The sequence below is a fragment of the Vipera berus genome (genome assembly GCF_964194415.1).
Source record: "Vipera berus genome assembly, chromosome: 3".
In the NCBI taxonomy this organism is placed as follows: Eukaryota; Metazoa; Chordata; class Lepidosauria; order Squamata; family Viperidae; genus Vipera; species Vipera berus.
The window spans coordinates 66,061,342-66,082,368 of NC_138204.1; the positions used below are offsets into that span (position 1 = coordinate 66,061,342).

Sequence of the window (21,027 nt, forward strand, 5' to 3'; positions counted from 1 at the left end):
GATAGCTATCAAAAGTGCATCTCCTTTTCAATGCATGCTTCTCCAAAATATACCATTAAGGGGAAAGCAGCCAAAAGTTTTTTGCCTTGATTTTCCCTCTACATTGTCCCTGGCCTGAAGCAATCCTTTAAAAACGCAGTCATAGTCACAGAATCCAGTTATTATAAAAGCTGCTGGCTTGGGAATTCTGAGAACTGAAGTCCGCATATTCTGAGAACTGAAGTTGGTAAGGTTGAAAAACACTAACATATGCTGGTTCAAGATGCCGGTGCCTTGCTTGTCTGCAGCTGCTTCAGCTCTCAAAAGTGTTGGGGTTATAGAAGGGAGTGAGCGATCTGGACTGAATGACTTTTTTAAAATAGAGACAAGAAAGCAGAGTTGGACTGCTAAACTTTCATATGAATGTCGGTCCATATTGGATATGAAGATATTTCATGAGAGAGAAAATGTCGAGAAAACTGTTCTGGAGAGTCTGCATGGCTTTGGATTACTGTGGTGGAAAGAGTCAACAGCAGAGGCACCGGCGGTTCACATGGAGGGTGAGAGATTGGTTGCAATGTCTGGAGGAGCGTGGAGGAAGAAATGGAATAACTGGAGGTGGAGTCAGAATCATGCTCAGCATTTTGAGCACTGACGGCAGCATTTCAGGCAGCAGAAGCAGAGTGGGGTGGTAGCCATTGCAGCTGGGAGGTTTCCCTCCAGTGCTGACCATCTTCGGAAGAAGAGGAGGCGGTGTGACCGAAAGAGGAAATGTGGCAAATATGGAGGTCTAACATCTAGACTAAAAACTAGACCATTCCATCTATTTTGTTTGCAAATGTTCACTCCTTAGAGCCAAAAATGGATTACTTGAAACTAGATTTAAAAACAATCCGGGAGGCGAAAAATTGTGGTGTCATCATTTCAACAGAAACTTGGTTAAAGCCCTTCAGTCCTTGGCAGGAAGTCAAGAGATACAAAGGACATCTTGTCGAGAGGTGTTAAGTATGCAGAGGTATAAGGGAATAAGTGTCACTTAACTCAAAGTAAAGCAGCAGTAACATCAACACACATTTACTCACAATCTCCATCTTTTGCCAATCCTCCACCAGAGAAAGACTGATTTGTTTCCTCTTGAGGCACGTTTTTCTCATTCCCTCTGATTCTAGGTTTCATAAATATACTTCGGGTACTGCAAATCTGTTAGCAAACATTACACTACTCAAGTTAGAGCATTTTTACAACAATCCTTGCTAAATTCATGATGTAGCATGGAGCAGGGATCCTGAACCCCTTGTTCTTGGACCGGCACCAAGCCATGCAAACAAGCAAAGCCCCATTCGTAGGATTCAGGCATACATGAAACCACGCCCCCTCTGGTCCAGAGAAACCTCTCTCCATGGAACCGGTCCCTGGTGCTCAAACGCACCTGGTGCTCAAAAGCACCTTTTCTACCATAGAAATCAAAGCAGATTAAGTAAAGTACTGAATAATTTCTGACCAGGCATCATCCAGGTCCAAATCTGTCTCCATCTTGCACCTTCTATTCATGTTATAGCATAGACACATTTCATCAGAAGAAAACATTCTCCAAGCTGAATGTTCTCCTTTGAGTAATTTCTACTGAACTTTTAAGTAAAGGCGAAATGCATGTCCTACTTCTTTCCCAAGACAAAGCGAGGCTAAGACAATAGACTAGGTGAGTAGAAAATTTCAACAGGGAAAGAAGAAAACAGAGCTATTTCACATATTCAACATTAGCAATTATTCAATTTTCCCAATTAAAAGATCTTCTGAAACATCTGTGAGTAGAGTGGGCAGCAGCTTGCAAGGTTTTCAGTAAAGACACATCACTCTTTACAAGACAGGATATCCACATATAATCCAATCAGAAAATCAACATTAAGAATTGGCCACTTACTAAATCAGATATATATTTGATATTCTGAAGATCATACTTTGAGGATACTCAACACTGTAGATAATTGGACTAGCAATTTCAAGATATTGAGACTAATCACAGCACCAGTGAAATCCATAAGAGATTCTCTACTAGAAGCTGTCTGCCATTCAAAATATCAAATTGTTCCTTCTTCAAATGTCCTGTTTATTTTTGTGTTAACCATTCACACTATACAGCTGCATAATTCATTGTATTAAAGGCTTTAAAAAACCCAACATAAAGGGCAATGGTACATAAATATTCCTGTCTTAATATTCCTTCACCTATTTATAGCAAAACAAAGAATGCTTTAGTTTTCACAGATTGGTCACAAAATAATAGTTTTGTTGACCTGGGCATTGTTTTAAAGAATATCTTGGTCTGCATCTATGTTCTATGTCCTTCCAGTGAAATGTGGCTAGAATCCAAAAGACACTACTCAAAGTTTCCAAAGCATGCAGAGAAACATACACAAGCAAATTTTCCTTCCTGACTTTAACCCGCAACTCCAAAAGGGTTGTCATTTCAAACATTAGCTAATCTTCCAAAGCAACCTTTGAAGCACAAGGAAAAGTAGGCTGGCACAAAAGTTATGAGAGAAATAACCTGCATGCAAGATAACTCATTTTAGTGCTTGTATGATTGCCAGATGCTTCAGCTTATATTATTCTCATATGGAACATTTGAAGAAAATTAATTAGTTTACTAGAAAAATTGGTTGAGAATTGTCTTGTTTTTGAACATTTTCAGTTCTATCAACAAATAAAATGTAACATATTTAGATTGTGTTTATATTACATAATTTTGGTTATATAATTGTAACCTGCAACACAATAGATCAATGAAGCCAATAACATAAAATTATCATCACAATGGCTTGACTTTAGGACTAGGTCTATCCAATTTAAATAATGAAAATGCTATGTAGAAAAAAGTAATTAGCTATAAGTTGTAAAATATTGCCTTGTGTTTATTATTCTAAATGTCATACAAATTTTATCATAATAAAAAGTAATTTGTCCTGAGGTAAAAAAAAAATAATAATTCCAGAATAAGGGCTGAGACCTGATGCATTTCTGTTTTAAAATTAATCTTCTCCTATCTAGGTGCTAGCTATAAATAAACAATAGCCAATAAGTTAAAGGAAGCTTACTAGAGCAGGAGTGAGCAATTAATGGCCCCTTTGTGACCTGTGGACTTCAACTCCCAGTATTCCTGAGTCAGCTGGTTCAGGAATTCTGGGATTTGAAGTCTACAAGCCATAAAGGGGCCATTAATTGTCCACCCCTGAATTAGACGGATGATCTCCATAAAGATGGATATTTCTCTAGCAAGCCAAGATTTGGTGTGCTGAGCCATTGTTCTCTTTTTTCTTTCTCACTCCAATTATCTCATCAAATTAGAGATTGAGAGCACATACCTTAGTATCTTCCTTTTTCACAGACTTGAAAGCTAGAATCAAAGTTTTGTAGAAATTAGTACATTCCATTTTGCAGTTTCTCTACCTTTTCCATCCAGGCTCCTTTACATTACCAGCTAAACAAAGTAAATCCAAACTAAGATTTTTTTTTTAAAAAAAAGACAAAAACTGCAAGGTTCAATGCACCACTGATTAAAAGTAATCTTAATTCTATCCCCATCCAAATCTAAAAAAATGAAAAACCTGTGTAATAAAAGTCTATAAAAGATCACCTCTTTTCAGAGGCACATAAATTAAAAAAAAGTTTAAGTAGTACAAAAAGAAAAGGGGGAAAATGGAGAAAAGCTTGATGAATGTGATGAAATATAACACAGAATATAAAAGCCAAAATTGCAGTGCACTGATGATTTTAGTTAGTATCTAAGTACACTGATAAAGGGACGCGGTGGCTCAGTGGATTAGGACGCTGAGCTTGTTGATCAGAAGGTCGGCAGTTAGGCGGGTCGAATCCCGAGTGCCGCGTAACAGAGTGAGCGCCTGTTACTCGTCCCAGCTTCTGCCAACCTAGCAGTTCGAAAGCACGTAAAAATGCAAGTAGAAAAGTAGGGACCACTACGGTGGGAAGGTAGCAGCGTTCCATGCACCTTTGGCGTCTAGTCATGCTGGCCACATGACCACGGAGACGTCCTCGGACAAGCGCTGGCTCTTCGGCTATGAAACGGAGATGAGCACCGGCCCCTAGAGTCGGAAACGACTAGCACGCATGTGCGGGGGAACCTTTACCTTTACCTAAGTACACTGATATTCCCAAATTGGGTGATGAAACCTCTATTAGCAAACAACATTCCCAACAGCACCAAGATCTCCATAGTTCAATCCTGACCTACATATATTCTCTTTTGTTGGATTTAAAATGTTAGCTGTCAACTAATTTCTCACCTCTGCTACTTAAATTCTCAAAGTATTACTTCTGCCACAGTGTTAATCACCAAATTCCCTCATGTTGCAAGCTAATGAGTCTTAGGAGCACCTGCACATCTATTGAACAATATACACCAGATAGTATGTATAAATGAAACAAGAGTTAAAACTCACAATGTATAGGCCGTTGAGTAGAATTAGGACAATTCTCTTGCTGTTCCTGGTAGTATATGGTTTCTTCATAGGTGTTTAAATCTTCCATTTCAGTACTGAAAATAAAGGAAGGGACCTTACCATTATCATTTTATGAAAAAGAACTTAGAAAACAATAGAAGTATTTAGATATTTTTGATGCCCTCATTCCAGAAATGAACAGTATATTGGTTGGAATCAGTTCTGTTTCTATTCATAAATAGAGGCTTACAGATGTTCTACTAGCCAAGAAGCCTTCTGAGTGGTTTATATTTCTATTATGTACTTCTTTTCAATATTATATGAAAACTTATTCAGGAAAGTACAATAGCAACTCAATAAGACTTCTAATGCTGTTGATATGAGCTGTCTTAATTGGTCCTGACACATTAGTCTGCTTATCACAGTACCAGATACCCAAGGGACATACGTTGCTAGCAAGAAAGATCCAGAAATCCAAGCCATGTTCAAAAGCCTGTCTAAATAGAACCTACCAGACAACTTAAGATAGCTTAACCCACATTCATTCCAGACACAAAAATGAGTGTAAGCCACATCTGCTGTTGAAATTCACTGATAACTATGGATTAAGTATTTTTGGATCCTGTTGATGCAAGTATTTGCAGTCTTCAGAACTTCAGACATTTCAAGCCAGAGAGAATGAAGGAGAAGGGGAGGCAATTTCTTTTATTGGAGAGATGGGAAAAAATAGCCCATTATTTCAGATCCCCAGAGCATGCACACTTCATGTTCCCAGGAGTACCAACAAAAGACAGGTTAGTACAGCCTATTGATACAACCTAATAATTTCAAATAGAAGTACTAATGTTGTAATATTTAGGAAAAAACACACAACAAGGAAATACTTTGCCATATATCTGCATTACCATTTCAGTGCTATCTATATAAACATTTGTATCCCTGATTTAAATCCAATTAGTGATATTTGTGTATTACTTCCATTCAGTCTTTCTTCCAAGGCAATGTAGCCAATGCCGCTTTGCTTTTCTCCAGAGCATAAAGCAGGAAGGGAAGCCTATGAAATAAATTAGACCGGGATGCAGCTTTGCTACTTTCCAGCCAAACCTACAGATATACTACAGCATTGCACTGAAATCCGCTACTAAAAAATTATGATACAAGTCAAGAAAGCTAATTGCGACTGATGAATTGCTCCAGTTGTGAATATCTTCGCAGTGAGCAGGGAAATGTGAGATAGTAGTTCATAACAATGCTTTGCATTAATGATTTTGCCAAAAGGTAATAAAATGTAAAACACTAGGAATATTTCCTGAAGCAAATATTTTCAATTACAGTATGGTTTATAAAGCAGAGATATAGCACCTATAAATTTATTCCTGTTGGGTTTTTTTAATGCAAAGAACACTGCTTTAATCAGGTTCAGCCAAGAAAGCCAGTAATGAAGGGATTTTCTTAGATGTTTACAGATTTTCTCTGTTCACCTTCTCTTTCCTTTGCCAAATCTATTAGCCATTCCATACATTTATACAAAACTGAGGATAGGACGCATATATACAACGGCAGTTTCTGAATCTCATTTTTAAGATGGCATATATGTACCCACAAAACAGTGATTCATTTTACAAAAGGCAGCTTAGCACTGCTATTCACAGAAACCTGAAACCACAGCAAAACATATACATAAAAGAAATCTGGAGTGAATTCCTAGACAGTAAAGATATATTTGCTTACATTTCGGGAGTCAGGTATGCATCATCTGCAGCATCTGAAAAGAAACATTTAAAGGAAATAATTAATAGAACCATACAATATAACAGAAGTTAAATTTACCAATGTAGTGCTTGAATAGATCCATTCTCAGTAAGAGTTCCAGAGGTCTCTGAATTTCTACAAACCTATCCCAAACATTGGACTAATTATTGGGCTAACGCTGGAGAAGACTATGAGAAAAATGCCCATGTAGAAGTTTCATTATATGTTAGAATTGCTTAGCATTGAGCTGAGTAGCATATAAATTTTATAAAAATAAATAAAAAGGGACTCAAAGGAGTTAAAAGTGAGTGATATTTGTCACTCGTTAAAACTTGATGTCAGCGTTGAGAGCCATGGTGATGCAGGACACTTCAGACTGATGAACACAAGAGAGGGGAAGCACCTTAAAATAGCAGCCAACATCACTTACTGAATTTTGGGACAAAAGAAAAACAATCCCAGATTTAAATGAACAAAGAGCCTTGGTGGAGCAGTGGGCTAATGTCTCCTTAAGTAACACCAGCTGCCTGCAATTAGTGCAGGTTCGAGTCCCACCAGGCTCAAAGTTGACTCAGCCTTCCATCCTTCCGAGGTAGGTAAAATGAGGACCCAGATTGTTGGGGGCAATTAAGCTGACTTTGTAATAATGCCGCTTGGGGTGTGTGTGTGAAAGCCCTAATAAGCAGGCATATACATAGAATGAAGGCTACTGCTAAGCTTGTAAGCCGCCCTGAGTCTTCGGAGAAGGGCGGGATATAAATGGAATTAAAATAAAATAAATAAAATAAAAATTCCTTATTCTTCAATAGCTATCAGGATATGTTGAAATAAGTGCTTCACTTCAATAGTAATAACTGCAGTTCTGGGCACTTAATAACCATTTCTTTCCAAGTAAACACCCTACCTGGAAAATTTTGTTGAAAGGTGCCCAGATCTACCTTGGGAGGTCTTGGTGGTTTCTTTGGAGGAGGACCAAGCTCTTTGATGGAAGGAAGGAGCTTGATTTTTGGAACTTTGGCATCTTCATCATCAGGACATCTTCCTGTACCAAAGAAATGAAACAATCTTAAGATTTGAGGACAGACGAGTGGAAAATGTATACTCATGAAACAACAAATTGTTTTCTTCTAGTTCCAGCATCTTTCTTTCCTATTCTTTTTTTTTTTTTTTTATTGAAAAGTTTTAAAATACAATTTTCCTTTGAAAAACCCCCCTTCCCCCTCCCTCCTCCCCTCCCTACCTCCCCCCCTCCCCCTCTCCCTCCTCCCTCCCCTGCCTCCCACCCCTCTACTTCCCCTCCTCCCCCCCTCCCCCCCCCCCCGACTTCCCAGAGCAAAATACAAGGTATATATCTAAAAAGCAATCATAAACAATCATATACTAACAATTATAAACTCTAAAATCCATCACTCTCTAGCTTATATAGAGTAAACCAATCCTTAACAATACTAAATATGTATAAAGAACTAAAATAAAAGAAAACTAGCATCATTCCCATCTATGTTCTTCCACAATTCACTATTACCTAGACATATTCTCACTTACACATCACAAGCACCAATCCCTATTAACCTCTCTAGCCAAAATAGGCTATAATAGATAGTTCTTACACAAATTAACCCGCATTAACCCACAAAATTTTCTTCCTCTTCCTCTGTAGTAAATTGTCCATTAATTCCAAATTGAACATTTCTTTCCTATTCTTAAAGTTAGGAAGAGAAGGTCCATGCCAATGTAAGCCTGCTCTGGCCTTTTGGGTGCAGAACTGGCAGCATATGTACCACATAACCGACAAGGTATCATTTAATGTCTTCCAAACTTTTGATTCCTAGCATTTTGCAGGGAAGAGGAGAATCACTCATCCAAACGTTACAGCATGAATGGGCAATTTTTTTGATCACAGGAACCATATTTCTTTTTTTTCTCCAATTTATTTATTTGATGGATGAACTCTGCAATGAGTGAGCAGTGATGCAAAAATATCATTGGAGCACAGTGGGACAAGATTCTCATGTTTTGGTGGCGGAAGGGTAGCTTAAATATATTCACTTTAAATATATTCACTTTAAGGATTAGACTCGATTTTTTATTCTTGTACTTTTCTGGGGGGAAAAACAAACAAACCCTAACAGCAAATCATACTGTCATTTAATTTGCAGCAAGGCAAGCAATTTTAAATACATTGGATTTAATTGGGAGACCCAGATTCGGGACTCCACTGACACACAGAGATCCCTAGATGGCTTTGGACCAATCATTCCTTCTCAGTTCAACCTATACTAAATTGTTAAGGGATAAAATTAATGAGCTGCCTTCTAGTCTATGCCATTTCTCTGAGAAAACTTGGGATATAAATGTGGTAAACTAATAAAGCAATGGCCTTGGGGACTGCAAAAAAATGCAGTCTTGCATATTGTATGTAGTAGAATTGAAAAAGGAGAATGGTTCAACCCAAATTATTCAAAGCCTAGAGCAACTTCCCTAAATTTAAGACTTTTTTGATTAAAAAAGGGAGAGGAAGGCATGGCAGCACTGAAACAACATAGACAAAATAGCTGGAAGAGTCTTTTAATCTCTGAAACTTATATGGCCATCCACCTTTCCAGTGAAACCATGTGAGGCCATATAAATTTGATGAATAAAATCATTACACCCACCCACCCCCAGTTATTTGCTTAAGAAGGGCAGCCAAATACTTTTCCTAAATAAAATAAATTCTATTTTGTGTGTGGTTGTCATAAATCCTAAAGTCATTTAATGAAACTATAGGATAAAAAAGTCAGGGCATTACTTCTTCACACAACCAAAAGATATTGGACAACTTTGTGTTGGATAAGGCCATCAGCAACCAAAAGCCATGATAGCTACAGAGTTACTGATTTTAAGAACCTGTATGACACCTTATAAAATCAACTCAATATTCTTTTGCTGAGGAAAATGAATAAGAGATGACGCATCTCTCCTGCATGCGGACTGGAAAATAAGCAGCTAATAAAATGGGATTTGTATGATCTTGCAGAACTTGTTTATGTTATTTTATGACAGTCATATTGTATGTTAGACTCATAAAAAATGAAAAAAACCTGTGACTCAGCACTGAAAAGCCACCTATAAAGGTCAGATGGGAGAAAATCCTGGAAGCTACGTTCAAAATCTTAGCATATGAATCACCTGCATTCATTGTAAGTTGGCAAAATTACCATTCAATAGTAAGTTCCTGTAAGGCAGACATGTCAAACACAAGGCCCGGGGGCCGGATGCGGCCCACGAAGTGGTTTCATGTGGCCCGCGAAGCCATCCTGGAAACAGTGAGGGAACGGCCCCCACTGCCTTGGCCCTGGCCCAGAGACCCTCCTCCTGCCAGAGACCCTCAGATCTGTCCCACTCCTGCCCAGGGCCCCATAGGCACCCTTGATGCGAACGATGTAGAGCTGGCCACGCCCACCCAGTAGGCCATATGCACTCTAGCCATGCCCACCCAGTAGGCCACGCCCACCCAGGCCACACCCACCCGGCCTCCTGAGGGCAACCGCAATGTTGATGCGGCCCTCAATGAAATTGAGTTTGACACCCCTGCTGTAAGGCAACTATTTCCAGGAAAAAACAAAACCAACTCAATATTAATCTTCTTCAGTGTTGGCTTTGGTCCTGGATTTTGTGAAGCCTGTCAACCTTCCTGATGGTAGGTTTCTCCTCCTGAGTTTGCAAAAATTCATTTCAGTAGCCACAACAGCATGTTCTGAATGTTTGCCTGGGAAGCCACCACATTTTTTCTCTTTGGTTACTATAAGAGCAGGCACATTGCTTAATATTTATGAAGAACATACGCTGATTAGTAACTATTTGGGTGCCATCACTTCAAGGCTTTAATCAAACAATAGAGAAATAACACAGTCAGAAAGCTTAACTTTTATCCGTCTCCTACTAGTATTAAGCTATAGTCTGTGAAACAAGGCATGGAGTTCGCTGTTGCATTAGCTGTCCCGTTGTCACCTATGTAGCAAGTTGATTTGATGATGTGTTAGAAAAAGCTTTACGATATTTTGGCACTCAAATGTCCCCAAACAGAAGTTAAGCTTATGTTAGTTTAAGAATTCTCATTCTAATAAAGAAGGGGGAGTAACTTCTATGCTGGCTGGTGTGATATGAGCCTTTCTCTATCAACCACCCTCTATCACTATCCAAATATTAACAGCAGGTCTTATAGCCAATAAAATGTTATTGGCCATTCCCAAGTTGTGTTAAAAATTAGTATATATTTTAATAGCTTCATAATAGAAATAAAGTCAACAGAACCTATTTGTATTGGATTCTTTCACATTTGTAAATAGTGAGACAAGCATGACCCAAACATCTTCAATTTCCAAGATTTCTTAAAGAATATAAAAGGAAAACAATCTGTACTAACCCCAGATTACAACCTCAAAAAACAGTTATCACCGATGGATATATATAATACTTCTAAAAGCCTAGGAAACAGCTGTAAACTAATCACTTTTTGCCTGTGCTCTGACTATAATTGTTCTTAGACCTATCAGAAAAGAAAAGAAAATTAAACATGATATTTACCATTTGAGGCCTTGCTTAGACTGTTTAAATTGTTCAAACTACTTGGAGAAAAACCAGCAACCACTTTATTTAAGCTTGTATGACTTCTTGGAGGAACCGGAGGTGAAGTTGTAGGAACAAATTCGTTGTATACATGGGATTGAGGCTTACACACATCAAGGACCATCCCTTGCTTAAGTCCAGCTATTTTTGCTTTGTCCTCTGTCAAAATCGCAACTTGTGGGTGGGAAAGAGAAGTTGTCCTGACTGTACACTGTGGTGGTGTTGCATCATATTTTTGGTCACCTTGTGCTAAAGCACTTTCCCAAATGTGCAGTGTGTTGCGAAAAGAACTGCTTACTCCTTCAGACCCTTGAGGAGAAAGACAAGATCTTGGATGTGGTTTCGGTGATTCTTCTCCCAATGAAGATAGCTTGCAAATGGCCAAAGAGAGACTTGAATCTTTCCTATCTTTGATCTTGACCTTTGGGAATACCATAGGCTTCACTTGCCTGATTTCCAGTTTCTGTGATGTGTAACTGAACTGCTTGATTTGCTGTTCAGGATCTGGAACCTGCCTTTGGTGCAAGGGTTTTGGTGTGTGACATGACCCAGATGAGGCACCAGCATTTTGCCGTGGACTGAATTTGGCAGAAGGCTTCTTTGCAGATTCCAGGAGCATATTGGAAAAATTGGAATCATTTTGAAACATTGCTCGAAGACTGCCAAAGTCTCTGGGTTTTTCCTAAATAGACAAAAAGAGAAAAGGTAATTGTTGGTTGTAGAGCTACCAGTGAATTACTGCATGGTGAAAATGTAACTCTCGGGCTGGAACTAAATTAAAGTCTTCCCAGGCCTCCTCTGAATATCCATTGTATCACAGTAACAGTTTAATCATTGGCATATTGGAGCTAATACTAATATAAATAACGAAAGCTGAATAGAAGCATGACTAGGGAAGACCGAAACCTTTGTAGTGAGGAAATTATGTTCAACTATCTACTATTAATAAGAAGAGATTTTTCATCAGATTAGTCCAGAAATACTGTGTTTTCCCAAAAATAAGATCCAGTCTTATTTTTTTGTGTGTCCAAAAAAGGCACCAGGTCTTATTTTCCACTCACCTCCGGCTCCGACAGCCCCTCACAGCAGGCCCACTTCTTCTGGGGCTGAAAGAGCAGCTTCATTCTGCAGCTGAGAATGGAGCTCCAGCCAACATTTCTGTAAGGCCTCTGCAGCCAAGAACCGAACTATAGATTGAATCCATAGCACGGTTCTTGGCTGCAGAGGCCTTCCAGAAAGGCCTGACTCTGAAATGCAGGCCAGCAGAGGATGCCGCAGAAGAAGTGGGCCAGCAAGGAGAGGCAGGCTGCAACAGTAAGTGGGTGCAGGGCACAGGGTTAGCTCCACCCCCCCATCCCTGTCCTAGCTTGATTTTTAGGCATCCACCTCACCCCAAAACTAGGGCTTATTTTGGGGGTAGGGCTTATATTAGGCCCACACCCCAAAATCAAGCTAGAGCTTATTTTGGGGATAGGTCTTACTTTCGGGGAAACATGGTAGTTAATCTGGTAACCACCAGAATTCCTGGGCTGAATTTCTTACTGTCCATTAGCCATTCTCATTCGGGTTAATATGAGTTCGAATCCAAAACTTAATCTGGTTCCTGATAATCTGCCCATGGAGAACTCTAAATCAAATTATCTTAACGACAACTGCTCTTGCTTTTCTATTTCTTGCCATTAATAGGCTGGAAACTACAGTATACACAATTTAATGTTGTGTGGTGGGGGTGGAGAATGAAAGGGAGGAAAAACATTTAAAACAACACAGTATTTTTTGCAATTGTAACTTTTGGCCCCAGAAATCAACTCCCACAAATCATGGCTCAGAGCCTCGTTGTAACCATTTATTTCTTCCTGTTTTAAAAAGGTCCTCCAGGTATGCTGAGACAACTTTTCCCAGAATGGACAACAAATTCTGGGGAATACACACCTTGCAAATTTGGAGGAAGAGGGTGGTACTAGTTTGAAGTGCTTGATGAACCTAATGGACTCGCTTAACGTAAGGAACATGTATGTTAACTGGTTTTATCCCAAAATAGATCAGAGATTAGACAATCCGGGGAAACAGACAACCATAGACAGAAGTTCCATTATGCTGTAAGAGACATGCTGATGTCTTTAATGAGAAAGCAACACAATTGAGCCTTGTCCTGAGATGTTATTGAATGTTGTATAATTGTATCCAACTTATTAAATACCAAATAGTCTCCTCTGAATAACCTCTCATAGTCAATTCCATTGTTTCCACATTAAACAGTGTGATGTAAAACATCCAAGGGATACTTCAGTTGTTCTGATTGTACTAGAGCAGCCAGCTGCACGATACAAGCAGCCATGCCAAAGACTCTAGTTGAAACTGGAATCGATCTGCAATTAACACGGCCATACAAGAAAGACAAATGAAACCCACTGATCTTCATCTAAAACACCACGCAGAGTTATGGCTATAACCAATGGCAGCAAAGATTAAATAAACAGCATTGTGTCTGCAGCATGGGCACAATATCTGCATGCTTTTTAAGGAACAAAAAACAGCCCAAACGCACAGCACTGTTTATGGTTCTTTATTGAAAACCAGGTGCTCCTTTATTTCTGAATTCTCTTAGATGGTACGCAGAGATGGCCCAATGAAAACAGAAGCCTTTGCCAGGCCACAACACTGCAACAAGGCATCCCAGAAGGATTGTATTTCTGAGAAGAATTATGGTATTATGAGTTAAAACACAGCTGAAACAACAGGGCTGGATCCAGAAGAGATGCCTCTGCTTCTAAAGAGCACCACAGGTGCCACAGCTCATCCATGAAACAGGCACAGCATGCTGGAATTTTTGAATGTAACTCTGACAAAACCAGGGATGCTGCGGTGGCACAATACACACACAACATCAGCATCAGAACTGGGAGAATTTATAAATCCTTCTTCCTTACAATCTACTCTGATCCTTTCTTTTTAACAAATGTGTTTTGTTTCCCACTTTTAACATTTTTACAAATAACTCAAGATGGCCAACACACCCCACACAACATCCTCCTATTTTTCCCACAACTGCAATTCTGTGAAGTGAGTGGGGCTGAGAGAGGGAGACTGGCCCCAAACTCCGTAACTATCTTTCCTGGCTACGATCTGATTTGAACTCATGACCTCCCGCTTTCTAGCTTGGTGTCTTAACCAATTGTTATGGTATCTTGTTAAAGCTTAATTTTTAGAGGCAGGATATCCAAATGCAAGATTCTGGAGGGAAAGTTCCCTTCTTTCCTACTCCAAAATCAAGTTTGATAAGGCCTAATAATTCTTCATGTATCACCTTTCTAACTAAGAGGGAAAAAGGAAACAATTCACAATGGAGGAGAAAGAGACAGGGGATCTCTCTAATTAGAAATCCTTTCCATATGCAAACACCTCTGAAATAAATTCTCTCAAGTTCAATGGTAATGTAATCTTTCACTCAATAAACCAGGAATTCCTGTGGAAAGCACCAATACAATGCACCTAGAATTTTTCAAGATACCTGAGAGCCCAGTAGATGACCAATATTTAAGACTAACATAAAAGTGTAAACTCTGGTTTAGAAGACACTATAGTTGACGCGGTGGCTCAGTGGGTTAGGACGCTGAGCTTGTCGGTCAAATGGTCGGCAGTTTGGCGGGTCGAATCCCGAGTGCCGCGTAACAGAGTGAGCACCTGTCCCAGCTTCTGCCAACCTAGCAGTTTGAAAGCACGTAAAAATGCAAGTAGAAAAATAGGGACCACTATGGTGGGAAGGTAACAGTGTTCCGTGCGCCTTTGGCATCTAGTCATGCCGGCCACATGACCATGGAGATGTCCTTGGACAAGCACTGGCTCTTCGGCTTTGAAACGGAGATGAGCACCGGCCCCTAGAGTTGGAAACGACTAGCACACATGTGCGGGGGAACTTTTACCTTTATAGTTGCATCAGATCAGATAAGCCCCATTGTGCATCAGTACAACCGTATGTTATGTAACAGTATTATGAGTTGGTACAAATCTATTACTGAACTCTAGAGATACATGTGTCACTTATGTTCTACAATGACAACAAAGTCAGAGTTGCAACTGTTTTTACTACAGGTTTTTATAGTAAATTACTTGATTACTACAAGTTTTTTGATTGCGTATCCTGTCTTAAACCAATGCAAGGGATTTTTCTATCCAATTTTTAATTAAGCTTACAATACATCTGTGAACATCAGGGCAGGATGAAATGGAACTATTATGTAACAGTCACAGAGTTGGGAGGGACCTTAGAGGTCTTCTAGTCCAACTCCCTGCTCAAGCAAGAGACACTATACCATTCCAGACAAATGGCTGCCCAAGCTCTTCTTAAAAATGTACAGTGATGGAGCATCTACAACTTCTGGAGACAACTGTTCTGCTGATTAATTGTTCTCATTGTCAGGAAATTTCTCTTTAGTTCTAGGTTGGGTTGGGTCCTTCTTTGATAAGTTTCCAACTGTTACTTCTTCCTCTGCCTTCAGGAGCTTTGGAGAATATGTTGACCCTTTCCTCTCTGTGGCAGCCCTTCAATCAGAAAATTTGGTCCAAGCAATTTTCTAAGAGAATTTGGATAAGGGTAAGATCTAGGATACAAGAGCAAAGGAATACTCCCCAAAGGTTTATAAAGGGAGACTCACTATAGTTTCACTTTAAGAATCTAGTATTAATTTTGTAAATCTGAAGAGGATATGCTGGGAGAATCATTTGTTTCCAGGTAGTAAATACTCTGACTTTAGATGGCACATGTTGCCACATGCATCAGGGACTACAACTAGCCTCTGACACACACTGCACCCAGGAAGTATCTACTCATGCAGGTTTTCCAGCTAATCCACCCACAGGATCTCAAAATATCCGAAAAAGGAAAAAGAAGGCATTACTCAGGTAGCTTCACAAAGAAAAATAAATCACTTTTAAGTGTAGAGGCAGACTGTCTCAGGGCATTTATTTTACTAGTATAATCTGGTCTCTATTTACTCAGAATCAGCTCTATTCATACTTTACTTTTTGCTCAAAAAAAAAGGCACAATCTTGTCCCATGACTGTTAGGCAGAATTAAAACAGAATTGGTCTCAAAATCCAAATAACATTAGAAAAGGTAGCAGTAGTCAGTCAGTCAGTCGCAACTCTTTGCTACTTTCAGTGTTAGCCATATTTTTTGCAGCCAGTGGCAGCCTTACATAAAAGATTGCGGGTACAAGTACATTGTAAAGGGGAGCTATTCCAGAAGGAAATAGGAAGCGTTTTCCCCTTCTGTTGTTGGAGGACTGTTTGTAGAGAAGCCACGTGCGCAGATGGATAAAGTTCACTTCGGAAACACACTAAAACCCCAGCATGGAAAGCGAGGAAGGGCTTCAGCTAATCAATCACCAACGGCTCCAGAAGCATTGAAGCACAGCTGTGGCCCCGCTCCAGATGCTGCTGCTGTGCTTTGCTCTAGAAAATAATGCCCTGCTCCAGAAACCAATCCAAAGTATAATTAACCCCCACACACACACACACACACACTCCAAAGCAATCTGGCTACGTCTACCCCATTTCACCCCCGAAAAAAAAGTTCGCTCTCCTGCTGCGCCTGGCAGCGATCCCTAACCGGCGACACAAGCCGCTGCACAGTTAAGAAAATCGATTATTTTGTCCCCAGCCCCACAAACCCAACCTCTGGCCAAGAGAGAGTTACCATGTCCATATTTTCCCTCTTTTTGTCGTACTCCTTCCCAAGCCGGCTCCACTCCTCCCAAGCGGCCCATGCCTCGGCTCAAAGGACAGGAGTCTCACCAGCTTCCTCTGTCCCAAACTGCCGAGGGAAAGCCGGCAGCGAGAGGCGGAGGGCGGGGGGAGGAGGAGGAGGAGGAGGAGGAGGAGAATCGATGTAGACTAGAGGAATTGCACCTGAGCTCAGGGAATCGGCTCCTCCCCGTCTAAAGCCGGGAGCTGTCTGTAGAGGTAGAATTAGGTTCACCTGTCAAAAGCGCTAGCTCTGAGACAGCTCTCCCTCCCTCCCTCCCTTACTCTTCCTCTCCCACCCTCCCTCGCACTCCTCGGCGTTCCCTCGTTGGAAGCACCGGCCTTAAGCCATGGCTACTTCGTCTGGCAAGCAAGTCCCACCAAACGGCAGACCTTTGCAGCCAAGGGCCTTCCGAGCAAAGATTTAAGCCTCTTTTTGCCACTCCAGATGGGAGATACACAGTGCTTTTTTTGTAAAAGAAAAAGGGTGCCGGAACTCACACATGTCATACAGCCCGCCTTGCCTACCCTACAAGGTTCCATCCAAAAAAGGTGCCGGAACTCCGTTCTGAGCGTTCTATGAGAAAAAAAGCCCTGGAGATACACATATGTGCAAGATGGATGTGGTGATTATTTTGTGGAAATAATCAAATGCATTCTTGGTATTCTTACATTCTCCTCTGTTTTGGTCTGAACACAGATAGCTACTCTGATGCAATACATTAAGACAGCCTGGCCATGGTGTTCTTCGCCTTCATATTTTTCTTTCTTTCTTTCAGTTTTTCTCTTTAAAGGGAATAACATACTTTAATAAATATCAAAGGAAAAGGCTTGAGGCGGACTCTAAATTAGCCAGAAACTGAGACAAGTTAATTGCACTTTATCCAGGCAGAGACTACTACTATCCAGTCAGAATTAGAAATAGAATGTATCCTTATTGGTTTTGATGTGGTTAAAATTTTCCCAAGGAAACCAATTGTATTTTGAATAGCTTAACCAGAATAGCTAAGAATAGAACCAAAGTATATCCTAATATTTAGTTTTAATAAGCTGAATTTATATATGAGTTAAGTGTTGGTCATATCTTTAATATCTCTGTATACCAACAAACAATGGAGCACAATTTTTTATTGTTTTACTTACTGTTGGCTTGAAAATGTGTTCAGGATTGCAGACTTCAGTGCAGACTTTTAATAAAAGGCTGGCATTCAGTATTGTTTCAAAGTTCCCCGTGAGTCAGGAAAATGATAACCTGATGCAGGTTACTCAGGGCCCAACTCATGGGGCGGGTCACACGCTCGATATGGTTTTTCTATCTGGACGGTGGTTAGATGATCTTGGGGGGGGTCCCCAACTATTATACCCCTGTCATGGACCGATCATCATCTCCTGCGGTTGGTCTTCCGTTTTGCCACTCCCCGCCGTGGGGTTGCTGAGCCAATAAGATGGTTCCGTCCTAGGCGCCTGATGGACCCTGAGCGGTTCCAGACGGCGCTTGGGCCCCCACCTGCCTCCTTTGCTCACAGCTCGGTCGATGCCCTAGTGGAAGCCTGGGAAAGGGCAGCCACAGAGGCACTCGACCAAGTTGTACCCATGCGGCCCTTGACCCGGCGCAGATCCCAATGGGCTCCATGGTTCTCCATGGAGCTCCGGGAGATGAAGCGTCGGAGACGGGGCCTAGAGAGCTGTTGGAGATCCAGCCGATCCGAATCCGACCGGTTACGACTAAGGTCGTTTACGAGAACTTATCTCGTGGCGATGAGGGCGGCAAGGTCTAACCACTTTGCCACCCTCATCGCGTCCGCAGATAATCGCCCGGCCGCCCTGTTTAGAGTAACTCGCTCTCTCCTTAATCAGGAGGTGAGGGAGGAACCCTTGCAGGGTCGAGCCGAGGAGTTTAGTCAATTTCTGTCGGACAAAATCACTCGGATCCGGACCGGTCTGGACTCCGACTGGGCAGAGTCTGACGATGAGGATACGGGCAGCCTTGTCGATGTAATCTGGGAAGAGTTCGACCCTGTGACTCCTGAAGAAGTGGACAAGATCATGGGGAAGCTGAGCTCCACCACGTGTTTGTTGGACCTGTGTCCCTCCTGGCTGATTTATGCGGCCTGGGATGGGACACGAGGCTGGCTCCAGGCAGTGATTACTGCCTCTTTGAGTGAGGGTAGCTTTCCCGCCGCCTTGAAGGAGGCGGTGGTGAGACCCCTCCTCAAGAAGCCTGCCTTGGACCCAGCAATATTGAACAACTTTCGTCCGGTCTCCAACCTTCGCTTTCTGGCGAAGGTTGTTGAGAGCGTGGTGGCACAACAGCAACCTTTGTTCTTGGATGAAGCTGATTATCTAGACCCATACCAATCGGGTTTCAGGCCCGGGTACAGCACGGAGACGGCATTGGTCGCGCTGGTGAATGATCTCTGGCGGGCTCGGGACAGGGGCTACTCCTCTGTCCTAGTCCTTTTAGACCTCTCAGCGGCTTTTGATACCATCGACCATGGTATCCTGCTGCAACGTCTCAGGGGGTTAGGAGTGGGAGGCACAGTTCTCCAGTGGTTCTCCTCCTATCTTCTGGGACACTCGCAGTCGGTGTTGGCAGGGGGGCAGAGATCGACCTTGAGACCTCTCATTTGTGGAGTTCCTCAGGGATCGGTTCTCTCGCCTCTCCTGTTCAACATCTACATGAAGCCGCTGGGTGAGATCATTCGTGGTTTTGGAGCTGGGTATCATCAATATGCTGATGATACCCAGCTTTTTATTTCGACCCCAAACCACCCCAGTGATGCCCTCGACGTGATGTCCCGCTGCCTGGAGGCGGTCCGGGTCTGGATGGGGAGGAACAGGCTTCAACGCAACCCTGGCAAGACTGAGTGGCTGTTCGTGCCGGCATCCCGGGAAATTCCGATTATTCCATCTTTGGCCATGGGGGGTGAGCTATTACCCCCCGTAGATAGGGCGCGTAACTTGGGGGTCCTTCTAGATTCACAGCTCTCTTTAGAAGAGCATATCGGAGCTGTGACTAGGGGGGCCTTTGCCCAGGTTCGCCTGGTGCGCCAGTTGCGACCCTATCTAGACCGGGATGCCTTGCGTACAGTCACTCATGCGCTCGTGACTTCTCATCTAGACTACTGTAATGCTCTCTACATGGGGCTGCCCTTGAAGTCCACTCGGAAGCTCCAACTGGTGCAAAATGCAGCCGCGCGAGTTGTGCTGGGGGTCTCCTGATACTCCCATGCTACACCTTTGCTCCGCGAGCTGCATTGGCTGCCGGTTGTCCTCCGGGTGAGATTCAAGGTGTTAGTAATGACTTACAAAGCCCTACATGGCATGGGTCTGGATTACCTACGGCAACACCTGCGGCCGGCGTCAACTTCCCTCTGTCCAGTGTGCTCCCACAGAGGGGGCCTCCTCAGGGTGCCTCCGATCAAAGAATGTCGATTGGTGGCCCCCAGGGGGAGAGCGTTCTCTGTGGGCGCGCCAGACCTATGGAACCGCTTGCCGGTTGAGCTCCGGACGGCCCCCGACCTCCGCTCCTTCCGGCGCGACTTAAAAACATATCTATTCGAGCAGTTCTGACCTGGTCTGATGGGTTAGGGTTGGGGTTTTAATATGTTTTAATACTGTTTTAAACTGGGCTAAATATTTAATCGTTTTTTAACTTTTGTATTCTGCTTTTTTATATTTATTGCCCTGTACACCGCCCTGAGTCCTCCGGGAGAAGGGCGGTATAAAAATATAATTAAATAAATAAATAAATAAATAAAATGTTCTACCTGCCAAGAATGTGCTCATTCTGACTGGATGATTTTTGCATTCCCTCATGAAGACCAAATGCATCTTACATTTCAATATACAATGAATATATAGTTGTCTATAATGATATTAGTACTGGTAGTCTTTGACTTACGGCCACAAGTGAGCCTAAAATATCTGTTGCTAAATAAGGCAGTTGTTAAGTGAGTCTTGCTCCATTTTGCCACCTTTCTTGCCACAATTAAGTAAATCACTGCAGTTGTCATGTTAGTAACATGGCGGTTAAATGAATATGGAATTTCCCCATTTGCTTGTCAGAAGATCACAAAAGGTGACCCCATAGCCCTGGGGCATGGCAACTGTCATAAATATGAGTCAGTTGACAAGCATCTGAATTTTTTGATCACATGATCATAGAGAACGCTGCAATGGTTATAAGTGTGCAAAACGATCAGAAGTCACTTTTTTCAGTGCTGTTCTAACTTCAAATGGTCACCAATAGAATTGTTGTAAGTTGAGGACTACCTGCACTTATTCAGGAGTTGAAATGATCATTTCAAATCATCAACTGAACTCGCTGAGTACATGAGGGATTGGAAGTGCTATGGGGACATTATGTGTATACTATCATGCATCTGACTGCCATTTCACACTGCCTAGAGACGGAATGGCAATAATAATAATAATAATAATAATAATAATAATAATAATAATAATAATAATAATAATAATA

The 21,027-nt window shown here is 41.7% G+C and overlaps 1 protein-coding gene across 4 annotated transcripts in view; it reads right to left on the reverse strand.

Moving 5' to 3' along the window:
• Positions 1 to 16,645, reverse strand: part of FYB2 (FYN binding protein 2) — a 34,322-nt gene extending 17,677 nt beyond the window's left edge. For 3 of the 4 annotated variants that reach the window (XM_081324626.1, XM_081324627.1, XM_081324624.1), the window contains exons 1-7: positions 16,498 to 16,645; positions 10,758 to 11,481; positions 7,093 to 7,230; positions 6,168 to 6,201; positions 4,437 to 4,531; positions 3,342 to 3,373; positions 1,062 to 1,179 (exon numbers count right to left, since the gene is read on the reverse strand). In XM_081324626.1, the coding sequence (XP_081180752.1) occupies positions 1,062 to 1,179; positions 3,342 to 3,373; positions 4,437 to 4,531; positions 6,168 to 6,201; positions 7,093 to 7,230; positions 10,758 to 11,481; positions 16,498 to 16,506 (1,150 nt within the window). In that variant the 5' untranslated portion in view covers positions 16,507 to 16,645. Of the gene's footprint in view, positions 1 to 1,061; positions 1,180 to 3,341; positions 3,374 to 4,436; positions 4,532 to 6,167; positions 6,202 to 7,092; positions 7,231 to 10,757; positions 11,482 to 12,731; positions 12,917 to 16,497 lie in introns of those variants that run through there. The other variant, XM_081324625.1, reaches the window with a different exon arrangement.
• Between the last annotated feature and the right edge of the window lie 4,382 nt (positions 16,646 to 21,027).